Source organism: Motacilla alba, chromosome 1 (assembly GCF_015832195.1).
Source record: "Motacilla alba alba isolate MOTALB_02 chromosome 1, Motacilla_alba_V1.0_pri, whole genome shotgun sequence".
NCBI classification, from domain to species: domain Eukaryota; kingdom Metazoa; phylum Chordata; class Aves; order Passeriformes; family Motacillidae; genus Motacilla; species Motacilla alba.
Window position 1 is genome coordinate 53233055 of NC_052016.1, and position 23867 is coordinate 53256921.

The following is a 23867-nucleotide window of genomic DNA, read 5'->3' on the forward strand; positions in this document are numbered from 1 at the left end:
AGCCTTTCAGTGAAGAAATCTCTCCTAATATCCAATCTAGACCTCCCCTGGTGCAACTTGAGTCCATTTCCTCTCATCCTATTACTTGTTACGTGGGAGAAGAGCCTGACCCCCACCTGGCTGCACCCTCCTTTCAGATAGTTACAGAGAGCAGTAAGATCCCCCAGCCTCCTTTTCTCCAGGCTAAACACCCCCAGGTCTCTCAGCTGCTTCTCACAGGACTTGTGCTCCAGACCAACAGCTTGTGCTCCATCTTGAACAGCTGCATTTAGACTTTTTGCTTAGCTAAACAGCAGAATAGTGTTTAGCTTTTTACACTTTATATTCTATAGCTTTAACATACAGATCTCTAAGCTATAATTAAGCACTACAGAGCAGTGTTTGCTTTTTCTTCAAAACATGGGAATAACTTGTCGCAAGAATGTTTAAGGTTGACATTAGCACTGAATGTCAGTCTTGCTGAAAACAGAATAAAAATTCAACCCCCACAGAGCAACCAACACCTCAAACAGTTTAGGCAGTTTAAAAGCTTTGTAAAAACAGGGAAGAAAAGTGCAATATTTTAAATTCAGTGCTTGTATTTAATCCTTACATACACACACATTAGAGAAAATGGAAAACAAGGTAAACCATCTCAGGCTTATTGGAATTAATATGGTTCTTTTTCAAAACAAAACTTCATCATGCATGCCTTTGCTATTATATAAAGCTTCTTTATGTAGTCACATCTCAGTGTTCCTAACCTTAACCCTTGACTAATATGCGGGTTCAGCCCTCCAGGTCATAAGTATACATTGCATTACTACCCTCTCTTACTCAAAGTCAAAACTGCCTAAAAAGGAAACATAAAAATGTTGTCACTGTATTTCATTTATCAGTTTTAAAAATTCCAGGTTTCAAGCATGCTACTTCATAGCATAGCACTGTTCAAGACTGCCAAACTTGTGATGATTTAAACACACATTTCATGTAAGGAAATGTCATTACACAAAGCATATAGTATTTTAAGATTAACTTGATCATTTTCATTCATGATACACTGTCATGCTGTTCTATTTTAGACAATGAGAAGGGAAAGGTGAATCATGCAGTACTGCAAACAAATTTCATCACTGAAAACAGTTCAGCTATTTATAAAAAAGGCATTGACATTTTCATAACATTATCCTTACCTCATTAGAGGGGGTTGCAGGAGATGTGAAAATTGTCTTCCCATAGGACCATACAAACATGACAAATGACAGATGAAAAACAACAAGGTAGACAACTGCAATAAAATACAAATCAGAATTTGGTGAATATAGCTGAAAAGAACAAAAAATAAACCCCCTGATCTTTGAGGAGGGCTAAACAACTACACTTAGCACTCTAGGACTGTTCACTTAAAAAAAAATTAAATAAACACCCACCCTCACTCCCCAAATGTTATAGCTGCTCTTCCTCAAGGAATAATGTTTTTATTATAGATTACAAAATGACCTTGAAGGCTTCCAGGGATGAAGCATCCACAACTTCTCTGGGCAACCTTTGCTGCTGCCTCACCAATCCCACAATAAAGAATTCCTTTCTAATACCTAATTTATACCTGCCCTCTTTTGGTTTGAAGTCATTCACCCCTTGTCCTATCACTCCATGTCCCTGTAACACATCTTTCACCAGGGCTCCTGTAGTCCTCCTTACAGGCACTATTAGGTGCTATTAAGTCTCCCTGGAGACTTCTCCAGGACAATAAGCCCCAGCTCCCTTAGGCAGTCTTCACCTGGAGAGGTGCTCCATTCCTCTGATCAGCTTTGTAGCCTCCTCTGGACTTGTTCCAACAGGTCCATGCTCTTCCTGTGCTGGGACCCCAGAGCTGCACTGCGGGTGGGGTCTGAGCAGAGCAGAGGGGCAGAATCCCCTCCCTGGCCCTGCAGCTCACCATTGGATGCAGCCCAGGACACCACTGGCTTTCTGGGCCGGGAGCACATGCTACCAAGCCATGTGGGGCTTCTTATCAACCAACACCCCCATGTCTTTCTCCCCGGATTGGATTGCTTCTCAATTCATTCTTTGCCCAACCCGTACTTGTGTTTGGGATTGTCCTGACTCATGTGCAGGACCTTGTACTTCACCTTGCCAAACTTTCCGAAGCAGATTTTGAAGGAGAAAATAAATCAACCTCCCAAAAAACCCACCCCTCAAAAACCAACCAACCAAAATACACCACCAAAAAAAGCCCCCACAAAACAAAACAAAACAAAAAACCCAACCAAAAAACCCCAAACCCCAGAACTGAACACAGCCTCACAGCCCCACTTCTGGCATGTAAGAAAGCCCAAGCTTTCTGGATAAAGATGACGCTGTAATTCTGTTCTAGATTATCAGAAAGTAATTGATTACTTACTGACCTACCTAATTCAATTTAATTTCTACTTCTAACAGAAACAGCACAGTACTGAGCCATTACAGAAGGCACTGGTCATGAATGACAGTTAACATCCCCAAACAGGGGTTTGGAGAGTACTGCACTCCAGTCATACCAGATGTGAGTTAAAGATTTTTGTACTATTTCCTTTCAAATCACCTGAGAAATACAAGCTGGAAAAGTCCTATTACAGTCACAGTGACAACAAATGTAGCTGGATTTAGGAGGGAGCTCAATAAATTTTCTAATGAGTATGCACGATATTGCTGTCTTAGAGACCAGAACTGCAGACCTTACGACCCAGGAAGCTCCTTCCAGTCTTGTTTCCTCTAATGGTTTCTTTTATCACTTGTCAGGAGGAAACAGACCAGTTGTGCCAGAACAGCAAGTCTTAGAGAAGTCATATTAAATATTTATATTATCTTCATTTATAATATCTTCAGTTGCAGTAAAGTAGGAAATTTGACCTACTTTTCTGTACAGATAGACTCCTTTAAGAAGCTGTATGATGTACTTAATGGATGGCAAAAAAGGCTCAAAACTTTGTGAACATCCAACAGCTCAGAAAATGCTTGTGCACAGTGATAGAAGACATGGCTTTAATTTATCATCTTTATCATCTTTCAGGATTTTCATTGTTTATTGCAATGCAAACAAACAAATTGCATTTGAGCTTTTGTCAGAGAATTATTCTTTTTACCTTTGCCTCTGATTCCTCCAACCTCAGAGGCAGACTTGGCAAATTTTCAGCTGTGGAGCTGACTGAAAATGCCAGAAACAAAACCCTTTTCAAAGGCCATCCTAAATCTGCTGCCTGATAGGAAAGAACTTGTAGCTGTAGTAGCAGGCACTCGCAGTAGTAGGCACTGCATTATTAGAAGCTGTCTGTTATGAAAAACATACTCTACATTCAAACACAATGTGGTTAAGCAACTGAAGAATGAGAAAATGGTTTGGAAGAGAGGAGAAAAGGACATAAAACTGGAGTGAAATCAGTGGCACAGATCAGAACTTTGGTGGAGAAGAGGGCAAGAGAAATTGAATAGAAGGAAAGAGGAAATGAGATACAGGGAAGGGCAAGGCACAGCAAAACTAACTTACACAGTAAACAGTTCTACTCTGTCCATAAAAATCACACCAGAATTCAGATTCTTTTGAAGGATTATTTTTAGCGCACACACAATGCATCAAACAGCAGAACCTCAAAGCTTTGTCATAGGCTGTAAATGCCCCTAAAACCCACAGAATAACAGGGACCACAGCCGGCTGCATCAAGGGTACAGACCTGTGCCAGTGCTACCAGTATTTATTAGATAGAGGCAGCTATTAAAGTGCTTTTCATGTAACTGAGCTCTTGCAATCTGTCACCATCATTAAAAGCCAAGGGCCAGTAGTCAGTAGCCAATGATGGGCACCACTAGAGAAAGACCCTGCAGTTGGCTGTCCATAGTGGCTTCACTCTGAATAAATTCTTGCTTCTTTTCCTACACCCATGCTGCCTTTCCTACTGTGATTACACATAACTGTCCTGTCAGTGCTCCCCAGGAAATGAGAGGGAGGGAAGATACCATTTTTAACAGCTTTACTTTAGCAGTCCATCTACCCACCACTTTGGGTATCAGTAGCTCCTCTACAGACTACTCCCTGAAGCATCTTGCATCTGTTTCCAGAACAAATGTAAACTGGATTCATTCCTAGTCAGTTCATTTTCTTCCAATTACAAGCTAGATGGAAAAAAACCCAATAAAAATCTCAAACGCCAGTATCTGCCAGTTTAGCCAGACTCAGAGTCACAAGGAAGTCCTGGCTAAACTAAGGCAACCCAGGATTCTCAGTGCCATGCTGTGTGACCTAGTGAAGTCAGTTCTCTTTAAAAAGCACTGATGCATACTATACCAAATTTATGGCCTCAAGAAGACAATATCTTAAGACATGCTCTCAGAATCCTCCTAAAATATGCTAAGCTCTCCTAAGATTTGCCCTTAACATTCTTTTCTGAATCGTTCTTAATACTATTTTCAAGACAGAGTCAGATTAGAGAGAGGCAATAATACATAACAGTAGTATATTACACTGTTAACAGAGATTCAGAGTTGACTTTATTCCTCTATCCTAATGGATATAAAACTAGACAAGACTATAAAATTACAAAGCAAAAGTGAGCCTTAACAGGGTGAAGAAATTGCCTCTAATTTAATCAAAAGTTGCCATCATATTCAAATCATTTTACTGCAGGACTTATTACACTGAAATATGGAGCAAAATACACTTGCTAAGATGCACATTATTGATTTACATAGCAATGTTTATGGTACTTTGGTCTTTCAACTCTTCTGATGGTGATTCCTGGTTATCATGAGCTAGCTTATAAGAACTTTAGAAAATGCATGCCAGCTTTCTTTTCAAATGAAAAAGACCTCACACGTCATTTAAAAAATCAATTTTCATGGTTGATAAACTCATGCATACAGGATGCCTATGACATAATTCAGAACGGGAGGTGCAAGCAGCATGCAGGTGACAGCTATTAAGAGCCTAACATGTTCCAGTGATAGTGTCACTCTCATTAATTAATCTCACATTTTCCTTCTCTGGTAGGTTTAGAAGAACCTGTTCCAGTCAGATAGGCACTGCATTTGGAATAGAGATCTGACTATGTAACACAAGCATTGCTCTGCCAGACTTCCTTAACTGATACATGAATCTTGCCTTTCCAGAAGAAATTAGAAAGTAAACCTTATTCATCTACAGGTCAACAGTAAGTACAGCAGCAGCTTGCAGAATTTTGTGAAGTCAAGGTAAAGCCCAGCTGTAAAATGGGATGAAAAAATCCAGTGTAACACAAGCTCACATCTTGAACAGCTTACAGTTTATTTTGAAGATTTTCCTACTCTTTCAGCACTCCATTAGAAACTGAAAAACAACAAATTCCATCAAGATTCCCTCTTTTTACAGTGTTCTGGTAGATTTTTACCAGAAAGAAAACTGCTAGATTAGCTTCCAGTTCTGTGCTCTTTTGCAAAATACTTAAGAGATGATAGCTTTTACCAGTCTGAAACAGCCCTCTGTGGATAGTTAAAGTGCAAAATCTACCACTCATGTTCCCCTATATACTCCCAAACAAGTCTCCCAGCAACAATAAGCTAGAATTTTTTTGGTTAGTTTTTATCTCTATCACTGTGTACTACTACACACTGTGGCATATACTTGCTAAAGCCAATATGAAGACTAAAATTTCTCAAAACAAGGCTTCAAACACTTGACCTGGAAATTATAACATGTAGCCACTTTTGAAATGGTTGTGCTCTGCACAAATCTAACTACTCCTTAAGAATGGAGTTCCGAAGAATTTGGTAAGCTGTTTGGAAAACATTAAGCAGTACAACAACAATTCACCCTCTTCCAGAAGTCTTTCAGGTTACAGGCCGAAACAGAAAATGGAATTGTGTATGTGCTGCAGTTCCTTCTCTCTTCTCCTTTTTCTGTTCTTAGTAGATATCCATTTAAAAAGAAATGCAAACCTAAATCCTAGTTGCATTACTTGCATTAGTCACAGGTCTTGTCATCATCCCAAGTTTGTGGTATTAGAAACAAAACAGACTCAACTGTACAATATTTACCTTGTTTCTTAGCATTAATCTACTCACTACACAGAGCTCACACATAAAGGAGTACATTTAAACTCTATGTCCTGTAGGATTTGCATGCCAAGCAGCTATTCACGTCTTTATAAAAACTTTAAAAAAATTACCTTTTTCGGCAGTTGAAGAAATAGTAACTGGAAGAGAAAAAGAAAAAAAGTTAGGTAAATTTGTACAGAATTAAATAATTGGCTAAAAGTGAGATATACGAGGTTGTTGTCTTGTTCCAAAGCATATTTCAGGTGTTAGCAGAGCCTCCCCACCCAACACTGGGGTAAAACAGGAATCAATATTCCTCCTGCCAGCCCTTGATGCTTGGCGAGTTACTGGAAGAGCTGAAGGGATGCAGTTCCCAGGCTAATGAAGTGAGCAGACTCCACAGACAATAATTAAGACAGAATTTATGCATATTCCCCGTCCTATATGCACCTAACTAATTTTTCTGAGTAAACAGCTAGGCCAACAGGTGTACCACTGGAAAGCAGAAAATGAAATTAAAAGTTCTTACAGAAATCCCCATGAAACTGTTACAAGTAACCTTCTTCCTTAAGTTTTTCTCACCCCCCCACTTCTCTCTTCCTGTCACATACTGTTTTTTGCCTTTTTTCCCCCTGACCTGAATTCTTCACACATAGTTAAAATCTCTCTACCTCCTTATCTCCTATAGTCTCATCTCCTTTTACACCAACAGCAAATTCCATTGTTCAAATCCACCTTGTACACTGCCTGACTGGTACATCTTCCTGCCCTCAGGCTTCTCCAAAACCTTCACACTCACTTTATCGGTTCAGGGATGATGCTGAACAGAGAGCTGCTGTACTTGTTGGCTGCTGTGTTCATATCACTTCCCTTGCTGGATTTCTTCCTTGGACACTGAATTACTGAAACTCAGTGAGGAAAAGATCCTTCCTGACTCCATCTTACGCAGTAAATTTAAGGTTCTGGTCACCAGCATGAGCAAAATCTTAACAGGGCACACTGTGCCTCCTGCAGTTTAGCTCACTACACATTGCTTCCCCTCTCCCAGCTCTGCCATTTTTACTGTCATTAACTGTGCAACAATTCAAAAGAGCTTTTTCCAGCTGCACACTAGACTGTTACATCTGCAGGGCTTGAGTGTGCACTGCTGACTTCCTTCTGAGGGGCAGCTTTGTTACAGAGGTGGAATTTGTCACTTACCTGTAGATACCTACAGGGAAAGGGTCTACAACTGCATTATGCGCCTGTGCCTCTTTTCATGGGCAACAAGAGGCATAATGAGATGATACCTCGATGTATAGATGATCCCTTTTTGTTCAGACATGTTTGAGGGTTTTTTTCCTTCTTTCTTGCCCCCTTCCCTTTCTATTAAACATCCACCCTCTGTCTGTACACAGAAGCCTTTGCAAAGTTAATGGAAAAGGTCCCAATTCCTTCCACCTAAAGAAGGAAGAAATTACCATTTGGGATAGAACAGTGGTGCCTTCAAACTCAAGGAGGTCAATCCTAAAGAACAGCTTCATTTCACATTAGTTATGCATACTTGCACAGCCTGCTCCCATGTTTCTGCCTGAAACTCCACTGCATGCTTCAGAAGCCAAATTATTTTTAAAGCAAGTCCTGTGAGTGTTTTTGCTTAAAAATTTACTAATGTGTTATTTCTCCAGTTAAAATGTTTTCAACAATGCAAGGAGAAGATAAAAAATATTTTAAAAGTCAGAAGTAAAATAAGCTTGCAAAGTATGTTTGTTTAATTTTAAAATACTGTAAGTACTTTAGATTTAGCTTTGTCTTTGGCTCCTCATATCTTAAGTAAACATCTTTGCAAACATTCATTCATAAACATGTATTTCCTTGGACACGAAATACAAAAAAGTTCTTAATTATCCTCTGCTGGGGGTGGGAGAACATATTTATCTATACAACTTCAGGATATCTGGATGTGATTGTCATTAAAGTACTCCTTAATTTGTAGTTTAATTTCTGCTCTCAGCACAAAAAGCTGTGAGCCAAATCTGATGTTTGAAGACTCAAAATAATGAACAGGTTTTGAATGCAAAAACAAGGGGAAAAAAGATAGTATTTTATCACACGTGAGACTTCATCAAAAAGATCCCTAAATAACCTTCAAAAAATTAATTAAGCTTCCCAGCACCAGGGAGATAATTTCTCTTGCACACATAGGTCCCTTAGGTTAGAATGCAGTTATTAGACTGTGTAGAACAATTTTCATTCGAGAAACTCCTGCAGTTTGAGGTAAAAGCCAACATGGAAATGCTCGTGATCTTCATCCTGTGTTAACATCCTCAGATGAAATAAAAGATGCCCTGTTCTCTTCTGTCTCAGATGTCTCATGCAAGTTAATGTTACTGTTTCTATCCTTTTCACAGTTCTAATGCCCTTTGTCAAGTAGATTAAATGAACAGCAGCCCTACTAGTCCAAATCCACTGAGCAGATGGCACATGAACAGTTCTACAGGATCTTTATACTCCAAAGCAAAGCCTTTCTTCACATAAGTTAATTGTCAATCTTCATGTAAAACAGACTTTTAAGTATTTGCTAGGCTGGCCATATAACAAGAAGCTTTGCACCATCAAGAAATCAATTCTTGCTTTTGAACTCTACATCAGGGGAAAAAACCTCACAGAACATGACATTACCATTGTGGGTCCCAACCCTGGCCTGTAGTTACAAGTTTGCTCCCTATCACTTTTCTCCTCTACTGCTTGTGATGTTTAGATGGCTGCCAGCTTCTGCTGAATTAGTGCCATTTTCACTTCAAACATTTTTGAAATATGGTTTCTTGTTTGGGACATGGGATGGGGGAAAAATCCCAAGGCAGCACTGCCTTTTTGCTTACTGGTTTTTTTTTTAAACAAAATAAACACTGCTCATGATTTATATGTTAACCTCAGGATACAACAGCACTACACACTAGATAGATGTATCAGCAAAACTTAGTGCCTTAAGCACTGCAATCAACACAAACTGCCCATGACTCAGAAACATAAGTGGTGTAAAACAGCTGCTCTTTTGAGGATTTTAAAATATATTGCCATATCAGTCTACTTCTCAGCTACAAAAGGAAAAATATTCTTTAGATTTGTTTCTTAGTATTAAGTTCCTGGTTTTGTGAGAAGACTTATGAAGTTCTAGAAATATATTGATATATTGCCAGGGAACAATAAAACATGACCAGACAGTGAAAGTTGCAGTTTACTTCAATGCAAAGAGCTCAGAAGCAGGCACTTGCATGCTTAGGCACATGGAGTTCTCACTATGGCCTCAGAATTTCAAGGGATTCAACCTCTCAGAGCTACAGCACCAGAGGAGTTGAACAAATTGAACAAGCCCTGTCTGTCTGACTGCAGTGCAGAGCTTTATCTCGGCTACTTCAGGGTTTCCAAAATCAGTCTAAGGAAGGACTGCAGCAAACCTGCCTGTAAAGAGAGGCAGACAGGCCTATGCTGAACTCCTTGCTGCTGCAGCTTGCCCAGAAATGTATAAGTGCAACACACTGTCAGCTGGTCCATTGAGCTGCTTACACACTGGACCTCCCAACATTTTGAGGTCCCTCCAAGATGAAGCACACAATTTGAAGTATGTGGAATCCCTTTCTACAGAATACTACCTCTAAAATACACCATACAGCCTATATTAGGCTGGATTCAAATGCACTTTATAACTCTGTCCACTTGGGCCCACAGGGGACAAGCACAAATTGCACATTTGACTTTCACAGAGGAAAAAGTCGTCTTAGTTTGGATTTAGACACCTAGCATCACCCCTGGCAACAAAGACACTCTTTCCTTTATGACCCCAGTTGTTGGTTACACTTTCCTAGATACTCTTCCTCACATTGTTGTGTGTTATCTTTCATCTCACCTATGTCACAAGAATGAAAGAGGCAGGAGCCTACAGCTTTATCACAGGAAACAATCCTGCAGACACAGGGACATCATTAACTGTGTAACAAATGAAACTGGGAGAAAATGTCACTTGTTGGAAGCATTTCTCTTGGAGTGTGAAGTGATAGAAATGTCAACTTCAGAAAGCTTTGGAGCATTTTTTAAGCTGCTTCAAGGAAGCCTCTCAGAATATCTCATCTCTAAAAGAAAAATATGTTAGGGAGCTGGTTCGCTTTTAGTTTCAGGCTTATTTTCAGGTTTGCTATGACGTGTTCAAGCATCTTCCAACTTACTGCGTAATAGGAAAAAACCAAATCTCTCTATTCTGAGGCAAAGAGGTGCTATGATCTCCCAAGACCTTGCAAGAAGCATGCTAAAAGACATTTGTCTTCAAGCTTGGAACAAACTCCCCCCTCCCCAATCACATCTTCCTACTCCCCTAAAAGGCATGTTCCAACCACAGCTAGATATGCTTCTTGCAGAGGAAGAAATTCAACTCCAACTAACATAGAAGTATAGCAAAGGACAAGAACTGATCTTGTAACTCAAGTGCTATGCTTATTTCTCCATCCACACCCACAACAGCTCTTAGCAGGAGTCACACTTTGGGTATTCCAGCCATTCCACAAATTTCAAAGAAACATTCACATTTTGGCAGACATTCCTTAGGGTGGGAAGAAGGAGCGATAAAAATGCAATTGCATCCCTTCACCAGTTGTACAGCCTTAACTTTTCTCAGCTTTTCATGAAACAGGGTACATATATATATATATATATATATACATATATATACACACACCTATACATACACACGCATATATATATATACACACACACACTCATATATTTCCAGAAGTTACCAGTACTGAAATTCAACAGAAACCACTAAAGGCACTGCCCTGTCTGCAAAGGCAAGCACCACTGACATCATCTCACTGTTTAATTTGTTCAGAAAACGGCATTTTATTGAAAGTGCAACTTAGATTTATGGTTACACAATTTCCATTTGCAAAAGCAGACCTTAATCAGTCACAAGAAGCTGATAGAAACACTATTTACTGATACAAGCAGGACAATGAGTAAATTTCCATGAGCAAATACTCACTTGGCTTCTGTTACAAGGCAGCAACACTACATGAAGACCTTAGCACTTCTCCACTGTTCTCTAAAAGCCTTAATCCTGTGACCTTCCCACACTGAGATTTCTTATCTTATTTCCCAACTGGCAGGCACTCACTAGGCGCTCTCCTCCCTTAACAGCCGGGAGTTGTTTTAGAGAAATGACTCAACACGACTAAGTTGACAGCATCACATGGCCAAAAGCCAAAGCAGGAAGATGTTGCCAGGTCCCTGCTAAAAGGCTATGGGGGTCCAGGAATCACACACTCAATTGCCACCATGAATGCTCCTTGCAGAATTTTGAGCCATATGAGCTTAGAATTGTATTATCTTCATATAGTACTAGACTGATGTTCAACTTCAGATATCCAGGGATAGGACACAGGTTTCTCCGCTCCCAGCACACTGCCAGGGGATTCAGAAAGCAACATTTTATAGAACGGTTCTGCAGGAGATGTGGCTCCTTTGTGCTGAGCCAGCACCAAGAGTCACATTGCCACTCCATGTGCCTCAGCAGCAGCACTGCCTGGGGCTGGTCTGCAGCAGGGCTGCACCATCAGCCAGGTCTGACACGATGCTTGTCTCAGAGGCGTGACCTGCGGTGGAAAACTCTTGCTGCAAGGGTGTATAAAGTTACCCCTCTTAACTACCTACCCACTCCCCTATGGCAGACAAACAGAGAAAAAGTGAGAGCTTGCATTCAGGGTCATGTTTGAGCTATCAATGAAGTCGGTAGCTACCACACTACAAGTTTGTGTGACCACAAACAGCAGGGCGTTGTGGGGTGAAGGGGGAATGGCAGCCAGTGACCTCTCACTGTCCTGGGTCATACACAGTCATGAGAGGGGACAGAAATGCTGTCAGGGCCACCGATGCCTCAAAGCACGAGCCAGTGTGGGGTCTCGTGCCCCAGACTGGGGTGACCCCGAAAGATGGAAAAGTCTCTGCTCCAACCCGTGCCTTCAAAGAGAGACTCAGTAGTCTTCTGTTGTCTGGTCTCAAGGTTGTTTATTGTTGGTTATCTGAAAGATTCTTCTCCCTGAACTGCTGTGGCCCGTTCAGCAGGTCAGACAAAGGCACACTGCCCTCCCAGGGGGCTGGTGCCATCTTTTATATCATACATTACGTGTTACATGTTTATACCTTTTCCCCAATGCCTACTATCTATATTGAATAGTGACTTTCTACTCTAAACCAATCTGTGAGTGCCAACATCACCAAAGACATGGAGGCTAGGAAGGAGAAAGAAGGAGGACAGAGCACACCCAAATTCCTCCATCTTAGAACCCCTGACCCCCGTGTACAAAACTTGGACCCCTGCATACAAGGCTTAAACCCCCCTGTACAGCACTCAAAAATCCTTCCCTTCACTTCGTGACTACTTCTACTACAATACCTAAACCTTTGTGTGTGGCTTGTAATTCTTCATACAGAGTTGGTAATTTGCTCCACGGGCTAAGATCAAAATCCCACGTGTGTCTTTGGCTGCATGCCAGGGTCTCAGAGCCCCCTGCCAGCGGCTCTGGCCATCCAGGACATCCAGAGGGATGTTGTGGATTCCGACAAGCCAGAGCCCAAACTCCTCACACATCCTGTGCTCAGCAGGAGCACTAGAGAGAGTCACCTTGTGACTTCAAATGATCACAAGATGATGCCTTCAAAGACACTGCAGGTAGTGCGTATATGCAAGAAATCTGGGGTGGGAGGAAATAGGAGGAAGAAAATGCAGCCAGGGAAGAAACACTGGTATAAAGGGGGATGCTCTGTTTTATGACTACATTTCCTACATTAGTGATCGCCATGCCCATTGGTACAGGATTCAGAGAAGCATTATCACAGGGACAGGCAAAATGAACTCATATTTCAAACGAGGCAGTTCAACCTGCACTGCAGAATGTTCCTGTTACTTGTTACCAGCTATCATTATGATTTATTTTATGGTTTAAACAATATGAACATGAGTCTTTCACTAGAACAAGTAATTGAGAGCAGCTGGAGGCTTGCTGCCCAGAAAATACTCTCTTATCACAATAATAAAGCAACTTTTTATTTAACCAAGGCCTTTTCAGCCTCAATACAGAGAGTACATGCATAAATACAACCAGTCTACAGCAGAAATTAGCATAAGCAATGCAAGATACTTCTTGGGTACTGAGTTACATTTAGCAATGAATTTAGCTATGACAACTGGAAAGATTTCTGCCACGTATTGTGGGAACAGGAAATTCTGTGCTACCACTTACACAGTTCAAAACATAGCTACAAAGGCAGCTGACTTCTGGAACCCACGAAATCCTACAGATGGCTCCTTACCTTTGCATCTACAAAATATTCTAAAAAGGTCTCCTAATGGTCTTCTCAACAAGGGTGCCCGCACTTCTAAAATTATTTCAAAACCAAGAGATACACTTGGTCAGCACGCAGAAGGAAGTGTGGCCAAGTCTTAACCTCAGTTCCACATGTGCATCCACACCAACTACTGTGTATTAAGAGATGTATCAGCCCAATAACTAAAGGATTTTTCTAAATACAAAGTTAGCACTCAGCTCCAGCAATGCACCCGGTCTACTGTCCCTGAAAAGCCTCATTCCCCAAGAAGCACTACTCACTTTCAATTTACCATAATTGCTCAAAACCCCCCTAATGTAACTTGATTTTCTTTGGCTATTTAATTACTATTGACACTGCTCATTCTATTTGCATTTTGATGGGTTTTAAACCCTAGAATTACTTCTACACACTTTCTTCAGCTGGTTACTCATATTACTGGACTTCATTCAATTTTTTACCAAAAATTCTGCTTTATCATAACAGTAACAGCTTTATTGCTCAGTAGCATGGAAGTGCTGTGCATAAATTGCTTCCAATATTGTCTTTAAGCTATCAGACAGAGCCAAAAGAAAGCCTGGCTTCTTCTCGAAAGACAAAGAGAGCTCTTACTTGCCTCAGTCAGAGAGCTGTGCTCTCTCTGGCACATCAGCAAACAGGAAAAAGCAGAATTGACAGAAAGGCATGGAAACTCAGAAGCATCTGAGTGGAGCTAGCTAATGTCCACACCACTAATTAATTTCATTTGCATTTGAAGGAAAGGTTTTTATCCTCAGGCTCGCAAGATCAAGCTCATAGTAACACTACACTCCAGTATCTACTCATGTAAAACTGCTTGTTGTGTTAGGAATAACTTCAGTAGTTCTGTCGCTGACACTACTAGGACACTTGCAAGAGACAGGAGTGACAAACAGGATAATCAGCTGGTGTTGACAAACACTGTGCTGTACAGAGCTGTCTTACACACCCTGCACAAGATCAGGCATTCTGCAGGTAACACCAGAAACTGTCAGCATATTTAAAATAAAAACCAAAGCAAGCAAAAATCCCACCCAACCAACATACATTTTCATAGCAGTATTTTTCAAGTACTTAACAATTTACCAATTCTTTTTGATAAAAAGAACACCAATTTGCAGTTTGTGACTGCCAGTCAATACCTGCCTTGAATAGAAAGGTCACTTAAAGCTGACTGCCTTATGGCTGAGGACATTACTAGTAAATCCATTTACTTCTACACCAGACAGATGAAAATAAGCAAGTCTTTATTTATCCATTCCACACAGCTGGCAGGAGAGCAGAGGTGTCAGTTCATGGAGAACAAAAATTCCAGACACAGCCGCTGTGACCTGCAGACCTGAACCCTCACCCAGCAGTGAGCATGGTCGGCAGCCGGGAGGAACCTGCTTTGCAAATCAGGCACCTTTTTCATGTTTGGCTTCAGACTCTTCCAAAATCAGTTTCCTTGCTTACTTACTGGCCGAGCTTGCAACAAGTGTTTCCTGAAATGTGAGGATAAAATCTCCTTGCAAAACTCTGTGGATAAAGATCTCCTTGTAAATCTCCTTACAAAGTATTAGGCACTCTGTTTTCCGAGAGGAGGATTTTGCTGTCACCAAGTTCACTGAGTAATGGAAGAAATCAAACTGCCCATCAAGCCGACCTCCCTTCATGCATTATGTCACTGGATTCCCTAAGTGAAGTCTCAAGTTGGCAATGTTGGTCAGGTTTGACTGGTATTTGCCACCTGAGGTTAAATATGGAACTGCCTATGTTAAGAGTTGATTTTCAGCCAGCAGTACATTGACAACAGAGCAGCCAGTAATGTAATCTACGTGGATTCCCATCTAGACATTAATAAGCCAAGCTCCTGGACTCAGCCCTTTAAGGAATTTTTGTATTGAAAAACATGTCATTTAAAAACAAGTATATTAGTTGTGGGAGAGTAGTGATGGGGAACTCCTGTCTTCCACAAACTGGACTTGTAAATACTAATAAATATTTAGTAATTTTTAAATTGTAAGACTATTTATGGAATAAACAAAGGTTTAAAGACTTCTCATGGTGATTTAGGGAATCTGTTCATATATGGCTTATGAAGTTGATTGGTAACAAATGCTGCCATCTTTTGATGCTGGAGGCTTTGCTGCTTGTTCTTTTTGTAAAACAAAATGTTATACATTAAACCTTACTTAGACTGAGACATCCCGAGACAAAGCTTGACTAGCTAAATCTACACCCTCTAGCTTCTTTGCAAAAAGGAAGAAAAACTCCCTAGACACATAAAAAAAAAGATCCAGGTGCTGCAGAGGGGAAAAATCCACTGGTAATAAAAGGACAGAAAGTTTTGGATAGAGGACAAGGTCAGAAGGACACCATTTTGTTGCACCAGCTCTCATTTAAGTACCAGATTACTTAGGAATATGAAAAAGTAACAGCACAAAGACTGTACGAGCCACTGCAAAGGAATTTTTGGATACTCCAGAATATCCAGACTAAATCTTTGATAGTAGTCCAGAGCCAACAGAGAGGTAAGCATACAAAAGAGCAGAGCCTCTCATCCAAGAGCTCTCATTCAGTAGCTACTGCTTCCAGCAAACAAATAAACCAAAAAGAGCTCACCTGCCTGCTGACAGTTCACCACATATTCTCGGAAAGCATAAAGTCAGGACTCTAGGAATACTAACTGAAATACTGTAAATCCTAATTCAATGGGTGCCAAGGGGAAAACAGTTCTGCCTACTGCTCCTCAGAGATGCATTAGGGCTCCCAGGGAAAAGCACTGGAGGTAACATAGCAGGGCTGGCATGCTGCCTAACAAGAAATAAGCAGGGCTTGAAGCACGCATGGCTCCTAGTGAGAGAATTAACTTCTGCCGTTTTCCTTGGCTATGGCCCACCGTAGGAACACAGTTGCAAGAACATCCTTGGTTGTAGGTGAAGTGAGGCACTCTGGTGGGAACCAATGTTTGTGATGTCCAAGAAACGACTGCTACTGGTTTAACACAAAAGTCAGCAACCACAGTGAGTTGTAGGAAGTTTGATCAGGAGAGTGATTGCTTCTAGGTGTGAGTTGGCCAGATCCCTGTTGAAACCTGTCGTCTCCTGAGAGGATCCACAGAGACATCATTTGGGATGGGGGCAGGGTGTGCATCTGCTTGATTAAAGACTCCAGAGAAGGCGTGCAGCAAGAGGAGAGCATGGTCACGTGGTAGGAGACCACCACAAATCCTGAGGCATGGAAGCACAGCTCCTGAGGCCCTGCATGTGCCTAAAAGCTCTCCCAGATCATTGTTTCTGCTCACAAACAGATTCCCACTTCCACTCTTAACTTGGCAATAGGGTTCTGCAAGTGTGGGAAGTAGTGAGAAACACAGGATATTTACAGCTTTGAGGATGTTAACAGAAAATAGCCCCACAAAAGAGAAAAAAACATAACTGAATTTAGTACTCAATGGTCTTTAAGCTTTCCACTGCCAAAATTTATTATTTGTCTAAATTATTAATTATTACACAAGTTCAAGCCTACTCTCTGCACCGCTTGCTGCTTTAGCTTTATCTCAGCGGGTATCTACCATGGAACACAGCCATAGTATCTCTGCATGCAATTACAAAGCTGAAGTCAAACTTTTCAAAAATACAATTATTTAAATCCCCCAACATGAAACTTAAGGAGCAGCAGATTAAATAGATAAAAATATACACACACAAAACATCCCCACAAAAATCTGATGCATACATTGCATCCTTTTTCAGATACTGTAAAAAAAGCCACTTGAGTGTTAGTCACATAGGATTTTTCAAAACAGAACAGAAACCACACTGCTCCAAGAGCTCTGCTCCAAAGTTTTTGGCTCCTTTGCAGTGTTCAGGGTAAATCTGCAGGTCACAAACCAACAGATGTGAAATCCTTCAGTCAATCACAAAGCAATATGTGGAAATACACTTCCTTTCTCTGCTTTTTTAAATCCAGACTTGACAAAGCTAAAAGCAATGACTACTCGTCATGAAGAATGATACAGTAACAGGTTCTCTGCATTCACACCCATGACAAGGCAGTAGATGAGGTACTTGACATAAGTTTTTAAGTCCACCACACACAACTGCAAACCAGCTTACACAATAACTATGTGTTTAGGTCTCCTCAAACAAATAATGTCTGTTTCTTTCAAGGTTATTTAAATTTAATCTAAACTTTGTTTCATTCTCTCTGCACTGGCAGCTTGCCTAATTCTAGATTAATTTCTTCAAGCTCTAAATTTTTTTTGTCACAAAAAGGTTTAAAAAAGGAAAAAAACCCCAAAGCCCAAACAGCTATCTCTGTGCTTAGCACTTCACAAGAGATGCATAAAAATCTCCCACACTGGAGACAAACACACATTGAGATGCACAAGTGAAATATCACAAACAAAAGAATGCTGCTTTGAAGCCCCCTCTCTGTAGATCATATGATTGAAATGGTTCCATGCTTCACATTTAAGACAATGCTGCACCATGTACAGCACCAGAGAGACTGCTGCAGAAACTGCAAAGGCAAAGCATGCTGCTCTCGTGATCCGCTTGCCTTTCTCACAAGACAATTTTAAGAGTCAGAAGAAAAGATGAAAAAGGAATGGATGAGCCATTTGGTCTTTTGAGAAAAAAAAGGAAAAGCAGAGGCTTGAAATGCTGCAGAGGGGGAACTTGACTTCTAGCACAGATAAGGGAAGATGGTCAAAGATTAGGTATACCACTGATGGTTGTGGGAAGGAAGGAAAGCAGAAAAGTGAGAAAAATCTGGCTTGTTTGTTTCTTGATGCGGGAGAGAAGGAGTTAAGCACATCCCACAGAAAACAGTTTAATGACAGCATAAGGAGGTAATATTAGGGAAGCGGCTAAAAGAACAAATGAATTTGTTGCAATCTCATTATCTCTTTTATAACTGAATCACACCTTGGTGGAGATTCAGCTTACACACACACACAAAAAAAAAAAAAAAAAAAAAAAAAAAAAGTGGTCTGTGCTTACTTTCCAAATGTTTCTGTTACATTTTATACATTCTAATGAGAAAAAAAATGGATACTCATCCTATTACAGGAAGATTATTCACCAGCTGGAAGAGTTTAATGACTGAGATCAAAACTCCATAAAAGCTGTTTCAGGAACCTACAGTTTGTAACACTTGTAAGAAAAGTACATGTTAAACCAGCATAAACTCCTACAGTTTAACAAAGTGATGCACTGAATGGGTGAAAAATGAACAGCGTGAACCCTCAGCATTTACAGGCACAATTTTAGGCAGACAATTAGAATCCACCTTACTCCCATTTTCCATCACAGTCTCAAGTTCCAAGAGTAAAAGCAGGTTCAGTGCCATCCAAGCATTTCAACTATCACAGGTACACAAGAACTCAGCTCTGAAACCCATTTTTAAACCCTGCAAATTCTTTTATTATGAAAAGCATATTACATTAACTCATAAAAATATGAGTCAGTAGAGAACAAAGTTTTAATTACTGAAATTTCAACAGACAGAAGAACCTGAAGTTCACTGTATGTAGAGGGTCAATGACCTCAAAGTAATGTCTACTGAAAATATACACTTGAAATTCTGGTCCTTTTATCCATAGCATCTTGTAGGAAAACAGAGACTCATAAGTGATGAAGCAACATAAAACTCCTGATTAAAAATGAAAGTGACATTTAGATCACTGTTCTAACTCTAGAGGCATACAGAAATCTCCTACTGCTGTTACCAGAGAAAAAAAACTGAGAGAAGTTGTTTTCCATACTATTAAATACTCATGCTATCCAAGCCCTTTAACAGCAAGAAGAAAAGCTTTATAGTCCACATCTAGAAGGCAATCAGGAAGCACTGCAGCAATGAGTGATCACGGCTACAAGAAGTAAAACCACTGGAAGAGCTCCTGCTTTAGCTCAGACACGTACTCAGCTCCTTGCTTCCCCTAAGCCCCTTCTCTACCCTACTCCAAAACCATCCTGCCCATAGACCAGTTTCAGACAAGTGCTGAGGCTCACGGTAGGTCTCACACAAAGTACGTACCACTAAATTTCATCAAAGCTGTGACAGCAGCAGAAGTGACAAGCCCAAATTCCCTGTTGGCACAGAGCTGCTCTGAGCTCAGCTGCTCATTTTCTGCCTAGTCCCCTGAGCAAGCTAGGCAACACCAAACTGGTCACTGCACCACACTTCTTTTTGACCAAATAGTAATTAGGGATCAAGGAAAGATGCCAACTGCTGCAGAGCTGTCAGGAATGGTTTAGCAGATGCAGGGGCTGGGGCGGGCACTGCAGACAGAGGGCTGGGAGAGAGAAGAGGGATGGAGTCCTCCTGATGACAGAAGAAAGAGCAGATACAAGGTAACTCAAGAAACCAGGCTGTTGCACTTGGAACAATTTTTTCATTAGAAGACTGCCAAGAGAGCAGATTGCATTTTAATATAAAAGGCACTTGTCCACCTGTCCCTATAAACTAGTATGACCAATACAGTGCAAGGCACCATAGAAGACAATCTTTGTCCTCAGCTGAGCACTTCATTTTCCAATAATCTGTATCCAGTCTGACCACCTCAACAGGAATTCTAATTATTTATAATAACAGAAAAGGTCCTCACTTAAGATGATAATATGCATGCTTATGCAGAGAGATTACAACAAAATTAAGTGTATGCAGAGTGGTTCAATTTCTGTATTTTTAAATTCATGAGAGGCACACAAACATAGTTAACTAACTAATGATTTAACCTGTCTAATTTGCTTTCCTTTTCTTGACAGGAGACCCTCTTTTCCTATGGGAATGCCTTTTACATGTCTAACATGCAAATGTTGTACCTCAAAGCTGATACTTCAGCTTTTTCTGTAGTTTGAAATCAGGACTGCTGTTGGTCTCACCTTGCCATCGCTTGAGAGAAACTGCATTAGCATTTTCAGTAGAGATTTCTTTCGGAGGAGGCAGATGGAATTACCTTCTCTCTGTTTATGCAACAGACTCTTCAGATGGGGAGCGTTACAAGGGATCACCATGTGCTTCTCATAAGGGACATGCTGTGGGGAAATCAGAGCTAGCTCCCTACTGACAAGAGACACTGCAGTCTCCTGCAACAGCAAGGAGTATAATTTGTTCTACTAACAAGAAGTTATGCATTCCAAATTACAAACTGCTTTGTTTGCCAGTATTTTAGACATCCTAGACATTACACTGTATCAAAAAAAAGCAAACCTTCTGCAACTAGATGCTATGAAAAGAATACACAGCTAGTTTCTCCCATAGCTTTCAAAATCAGAGTTTTTCATACTTTGCAGACCCTGAGGCATGAAAACACTCATTCATTCACAAGCCTACTAAATATGTAAAAAAGTTAATTTTCATTATTCTGAAAACTCCTGGCTCAGGAAAAGAGTCAGGACTGTGATTTTCAGAAAATGTAGTCTTCAGCATAGAAGTAAAAAGCTAACCTGATCAGGATTTTTAGCTTTTTTTTTTTCCTTTTTAGTAACAGCAGTCAGAACACTTTAGTTAGGGGCTGCAGACAACTCGAAGTTAACTAACTCTTCTTTTTCTCAGTGCAAGACTGCACTACCAAAGCCTGCAAGTGTTTTGGCAAAAGGATTGCCTGTAAGAAATGAGCTGACTTCACCCACCAACTACATGTGGCAAAACAGTGTCTTGTGACCACCCTGTAATCAGTCTGCACTACAGCCCACCACCTACAAAAACGTTTGGGATAGATAATAAGATCCAAGCCAGCCATAAATGAAAGCCAACCATGAGAGAAGCGCTTCACTCTTTCCAAGCATCTGAGGGATGTGGTAAGCAAACACAATCAGTCCAATTCAGCAGCAGCATAATATAGCCATTGTTTACAAAAGCAGTGTTAAAGCAAAACATGTTTTGATAACATGAAGGAACACACTAAATGGTTTCAAACTAACAAAAAGCTATTTTACAACATCCTTTATGTATTGCTAGGTGTGTTTTGTTGCAAACAGAGTTCTGGGCAAGTTATGTGTGAAAAGAAGAAATAATCTAGTAAGAAAGTGTTCAGTCAGATTTTTCTATTTCCTGCCTCGAGTGTTTTGTAGTTCCTTCAGTTACACATATTCACTGAATTTTTACACTATGCTGACATTCCCTCAACTTACACACATTTGGCTGTTTTCACCTTTCCAATTAGCTTAATAGCTAATTTACTTGATGGATCACAACTACTCAGCAATAGTGGTCTAAACAAGCCAGTGTTCAACATCTTCTGAGAGACAGAACGATGCTGGCAGTTCCCATGGGAGGAAAACAACAGACAAGCTCATGAGTCTCCTTTCATCTTATCCACACCAGTCCTCCTCGGTGTTCACAGCCAGTGTGTAAGTAATATAATTTAGGGTTATAGAAGAGGCATAACCCAGTAAATACATACTAGGAGTGAATTACAGAGAAGCCTGAGTCCATCAGACACCAAAAGACATTGCGCAATATGTGAGCACCCTGTCAGAGGAGGGTGGGGCAAACAGCACAGAGAAGCAAAACTGAAAGGAAAAGGGTGAGGTGACGAAAGAAGCAGCCCCAACTTCACCATCATCTCCTTTATGATACTACACTAAGCCTGGCTTCCCACTTGATCTACTAACTGAATATATATTCAACCTTTAATAAATGACCAAGGACAAGACCCCAACAAACCAGGAAGAAGTAGTAATTGGGAAAATGCAGGCTTTCTCTCTTCCTGTTTCCTTGTTAGCATCACATCTGAACAGTTATTGATTTTTTTTAAGAGTAAACTTTGAAAAAACATCATTGATGTCTGTGGGGTTTCAATTTCTCTTTTACCCAGTATTTAGTCAAAATTTTCTATTGCGTTTCCTCATTTCTAAAGCTTACCTTCCTCCGTCTCTCTTTTCTTTACCAGGCACAGATCAGCCTCTTACCAAAGCCATAAGCCCTGCTTCTGCACCCACCCTGTGTGAACACCGGCAAAGGCCAGCGCTGCCTCATTCATCAGATGTGTGCTGGAAGCACATCCTTGCTCTTCCTCATAGTACACAGTGCTGTCCTTCCCAAAACAAATAGAACACAGGGAATACCAGCAGAAAGAAAACCTACCTGCCAAGACAAACAGAAAATCTTGTATTTTGCTCTAAATCCTCTCAATCCTGGTTTGAACTCAACCACATAGTAAAAACACGCAAAGGAACAAACCCACAATGCCAAAAAGACCCAAACACAAAATCCCTTTCCTCTCCCTTGGTGAGATGACTTTTTCTCAAGAGTGTAAACAAAATTCAACAGATTAAAAATAAACAACAAAACCCAAAACCCTCCAAACTCACAACAGAAAAAACTCACAAGACAAATAAAATCCTTGGCCATCGAGCATGATTTAGACAAGTAACAATGGAAAAATTCAGTGGCAGCAACAAAAGTAAGTAAATATTTTGCTTATTAAATGACACTTTTTCTTATAAGCCTGTATGCACAGACATTAATAGAGCTGATTCATGAGCAAAGAGTGCCAGTCTTCTAGAAACCAGATTTAGAGACACAGAAGCTCTTGCATCAACAGGAGCCAATCTTCTCAATAATTTTCACACAAACGAAACCTTAATGAACTCAGAAGAGCTCTTTTCAGCTTCTCTGTGCTCACGATAGATGAATCATTCCCCAGCACCTAGTCCTGACCCATTCTGTGATCAAGCTGGGACTCAGAGCTTGAGGCTCTTTTCCCAATTCAAGCAGAGACCACCTGTTCGACCCTAGGCAAGCCTCTTAATCCCTGAGTTTTTGTTCTTTGTTTAAAAATAGCCCTAATCTGCCTTTTGTCATACTAATTAGACTGTAGTGGGTACAGAAAACTTGCAAAATGTGAGTCTATAACCTCACACAGCCCCTTTCAGGACTACTGTTACAGCTACCCATGCCACAGACCTCCAGTAGACTGACTCAAATTTGTTTTCAAATGTTTACAGTTTTAAGCATAATTTCCCAGAAAACCTACTTATTCACATAGACAACTGAACAATAGTTATTTGGCAAGTTTGGATACGCTGACAATTTGCAGCTATCCCATGTCAACATTTCACATAGTAACTCAACAAGCATTATTTTACAGCTATGTCTCTACTATTTGAAGCTCAAATAACATTTGTGCCAGTGGTTCGTGCTCCAGTCGAGATCTCCAAATACAGAAGGCTGTGAAATAACATCAGCATACAGAAAAGTTATCCAAACCACTAAGCCAACGCAGAAAAAACCAAACTGATTATTGCTAATGAAAGGCTGTATATACCAGTTTACCCAGACACAAAATACATGCAAACGTTTCTTTTCTAGTTAGGGATATCAAAGCATGTAGTTTACACAAATAAGAAGTAGTACCAGGACCTACAGACACTAGACAAACCTATATGTAGCTTAAAATAGTTCTTAGTACTTTCGAGGTTCTTCCTCATTTCAGCTTCCTTACTCAAACACACCAAACGCTCAATAGCCCGTTC

General features: G+C 40.5%; 1 protein-coding gene across 3 annotated transcripts in view; it reads right to left on the reverse strand.

Annotated features, from left to right (window-relative positions):
• ZDHHC20 (zinc finger DHHC-type palmitoyltransferase 20) overlaps positions 1 to 23867 on the reverse strand; it is a 48749-nt gene that overhangs the window by 22985 nt on the left and 1897 nt on the right. For all 3 annotated transcript variants that reach the window (XM_038149854.1, XM_038149843.1, XM_038149833.1), the window contains exons 2-3: positions 6156 to 6182; positions 1173 to 1267 (exon numbers count right to left, since the gene is read on the reverse strand). In XM_038149854.1, the coding sequence (XP_038005782.1) occupies positions 1173 to 1232 (60 nt within the window). In that variant the 5' untranslated portion in view covers positions 1233 to 1267; positions 6156 to 6182. The remainder of the gene's footprint in view (positions 1 to 1172; positions 1268 to 6155; positions 6183 to 23867) is intronic.